Source organism: Microtus ochrogaster, unplaced genomic scaffold (genome assembly GCF_000317375.1).
Source record: "Microtus ochrogaster isolate Prairie Vole_2 unplaced genomic scaffold, MicOch1.0 UNK15, whole genome shotgun sequence".
Lineage (NCBI taxonomy): Eukaryota > Metazoa > Chordata > Mammalia > Rodentia > Cricetidae > Microtus > Microtus ochrogaster.
In genome coordinates this window covers 1,070,243-1,073,492 of record NW_004949113.1, presented here as the reverse complement: position 1 = coordinate 1,073,492, position 3,250 = coordinate 1,070,243, and the positions used below count along the sequence as shown (strand labels likewise).

The 3,250-nt window shown below is 45.8% G+C and overlaps 1 protein-coding gene across 3 annotated transcripts in view; it reads left to right on the top strand.

Annotated features, from left to right (window-relative positions):
• The window catches only part of Mast1 (microtubule associated serine/threonine kinase 1), a 37,762-nt gene that overhangs the window by 20,277 nt on the left and 14,235 nt on the right, over positions 1–3,250 (top strand). For all 3 annotated transcript variants that reach the window (XM_026789173.1, XM_013353725.2, XM_005366981.2), the window contains 2 exons: positions 2,087–2,172; positions 2,261–2,469. In XM_026789173.1, coding sequence (XP_026644974.1) covers positions 2,087–2,172; positions 2,261–2,469 — 295 coding nt within the window. The remainder of the gene's footprint in view (positions 1–2,086; positions 2,173–2,260; positions 2,470–3,250) is intronic.

The following is a 3,250-nucleotide window of genomic DNA, read 5'->3' as shown; positions in this document are numbered from 1 at the left end:
TTACAGATGGTTGTGAGCCACCATGTGGTTGCTGGGAATTGAACTCAGGACCTTTGGAAGAGCAGGCAATGCTCTTAACCACTGAGCAATCTTTCCAGCCCCTAGTTTGCTGTCTTTTAAAAATTGAGATTTGCCAGGCGGTGGTGTAGCACACCTTCAATCCCAGTACTCAGAAGCCAGAGGCAGGAGGAGCCATGTGAGTTAGAGACCAGTCTGGTCTACAAAGCAAGTTCCAGGACAGTCAGGTTTGTTACACAGAGAAACCTTGTCTCAGTAAACAAACAAACCAAAAATAAAAAATAAAAAAAAAATAAAAAAAAGAAGGAAGAAAGAAAGAGAGAGAGAAAGGGAAAAAATTGAGGATAAGTATGGTGGCACTTGCCTTTAATTCCAGCACTTGGGAGGTAGAGGCAGGTGGGTCTGGGAATTAGAGGCTGGCCTGGTTCACATAGTGAGTTCCAGGACAGCCAGGACTTGTATAGAGAGACCCTGTCTCAAACAAACAAACAAAGCTCCCAAGTTAAAAGCAAATAAATAGCCAAAATGCTTGGGATGTAGGGACTAGCATCCAGAGAGCTAGCGTAAAGGTTCAGATCAGAACATTTGGGGCTGGAGGATGGCTCAGTGGCTGAGAGCACCGACTGCTCTTCCAGAGGACCCGGGTTCAAGTCCCAGCACCCACATGGCGGCAGCTCACACCTGTCTGTAACTCCAGTTCCAGGGCTTCTGACATTCACTCAGACACACATTCAGGCAAAACACCAATGAACATAAATAAATTAAATTGAATTATATATTTGAAAAAAGAACAGAATACCTCTGCTCTTGCAGAGAAACTGAGTTCAATTTTCAACACTCTCATTGGATGGCTCAAAACCATCCGTAACTCACATATAAAAACAAATCTTTACAAATATTGAGGTGGGTTGTTGCTATGTTGCCTAGACTAACCTCAAACTCCTGGGCTCAAGTGAACTTCTGCTTTAGTTTCCCCAGTATTTGGGACTACAGATGTTTGCAAAATAGCAGAAGTCACCAACTGAACCACTTTTTCTGTTTGCTGTTGATTTCGGTTGTGCTAGGAATCAGCTGGCCTCTAGCCCCTCTGTAAACATTGTAGCATGCTTGCACTACTGTCCAGCCATGACTCTAGCTAGCTACGGCTTCTCTCTCCATTGCCAGAAAGAAATCTCTAACATACTGAGTGCCACTCAGTTCCCTCCCGCAGATCCCAGGAGCACTGGTTTATCTCCACCTCTGGATTTGCTCAGTCCCTCTTCCTCTGTTATTTGAGACAAGGTCTCTGACGTAGCTAGGAGTAACCTGGAATTCATTATGTAGCCTTTAGCTCCTGTGCCTCCTGTCTCGACTTCCCAAGCGAGGAGCTCACAGGTGTGTGCCACCCCACCTGGCAGTCCCTTTTCTTTTTTAAACATTTTTATTATATTCAGCTTCTTAAATTTTTAAAGGATTTTTAAAAATTATTTATTGTGTATACAATATTCTGTCTGCGTGTATGCCTATAGGTCAGAAGAGGGCACCAGACCCCATTACAGATGGTTGGAGCCACCATGTGGTTGCCGGGAATTGAACTCAGGACCTTTGGAAGAGCAGGCAATGCCCATAACTGCTGAGCCATCTCTCCAGCCCCAGTTTTTTAAAATTTTTAAAAATTTATTTTATTTTATTGACTAGGAGGGGATACATGCCACAGCATGCATATGGAAGCAGGGGACAAGTTTTGGGAATTTGTTTTCTTCTTTCATCCTGTGGGTCCTGGAGATGGGACTCAGGTTGTCAGACTTGGTGGCAAGTCCCTTAACCCATTGAGCCATCTTTCCAGCTCCCAACTTCTAGGAACATTTTATCTATGTGTGTGCTATTCTGATTAGCCACTTTGTAGGTTTTCTGCCTTTCCTAATAGCCAAGTTAGGAATGCTTTACCAGAGAAAGTTCTGGTTCCGGTGGCACCTTTGTTGCTTTCTCCCTGTGCAGACTGGATAAAGGGCTTATTCATGCCTTCTGTTCCTCAGTTTACCCATGTGTAAAGGTGGTGATGACGATGGTCTTGCACTTTGCCCTGCAGGGTCGCAGCAGCACCTCAAAGGCCAAGAAACCACCTGGAGAGAGTGACTTTGACACTATCAAACTCATAAGCAATGGTGCCTACGGGTGAGCCACCCGGGGCTCTGGCGGGGGAGGGTGGCGGAGGCCGGGTGTCTCGGAGGTGATGGCCGGTCCTCGCTCCTTTCCCCCGCAGGGCCGTCTACCTGGTGCGGCACCGGGATACAAGGCAGCGCTTCGCCATGAAGAAGATCAACAAACAGAACCTGATCCTACGCAACCAGATCCAGCAGGCGTTCGTGGAGCGCGACATCCTCACGTTTGCGGAGAACCCTTTTGTGGTCGGCATGTTCTGCTCCTTTGAGACCCGGCGCCACCTTTGTATGGTCATGGAGTATGTGGAAGGTGCGGCCACCTCTGGGGCATCTCTGCGCCAGCCAACGCGGCTGGGCCACCCTCTAGATCCAGGGTCACCCCTTAGATCATATGCTTGTTTTCCCAACTGTTTGCTATCCTGTTCTTGATCTGTCTGCCCATTGTGCCCATCGCTTATTTGGCTTGATTTTTGTTTTGAAACAGGGTCTCGATATGTAGCCTAGGCTGACCTCTAACTTTGTTTTTCTTCTTCCTCCTTCTGAGTACTGGGGATCATTATGGTATTTATTTGTTTAGGAGTGAGTTGGGGGGCGTACAGGCTTAGCTGCTTTGAATTCTATTGGTATGTAAATATGCCCCTCAATTTGTATTCTATATTCATCTTTTCATCAATTCATTTATTTTCACCCATTCATTGGAGCACCTGTTTTTTTTTGTTTGTTTGTTGGTTGGGTTTTTTTTGTTTTTTTTTTTGTTTGGTTTTTTGTTTTTTAGTTGTAATCTCATTTTTGTTTCTTGGCTTTTTGTTTTGTGTTTTTTCGAGACAGGGTTTCTCTGTAGCTTTGGAGCTAGCTCTTGTAGACCAGGCTGGCCTCGAACTCACAGAGATCCGCCTGCCTCTGCCTCCCAAGTGCTGGGATTAAGGGCGTGCGCCACCGCCGCCCAGCTTTGTTTCTTGTTTTTAAGATTTTATATATTAATTATGTATGTAGTGTCCTGTGTTCTGCCTGCATGTATGCCTGCACCCAGAAGAGGGCACCAGAGATCATTACAGACAGTTATGATCACATCCATCTAATTCCTTCCTTCC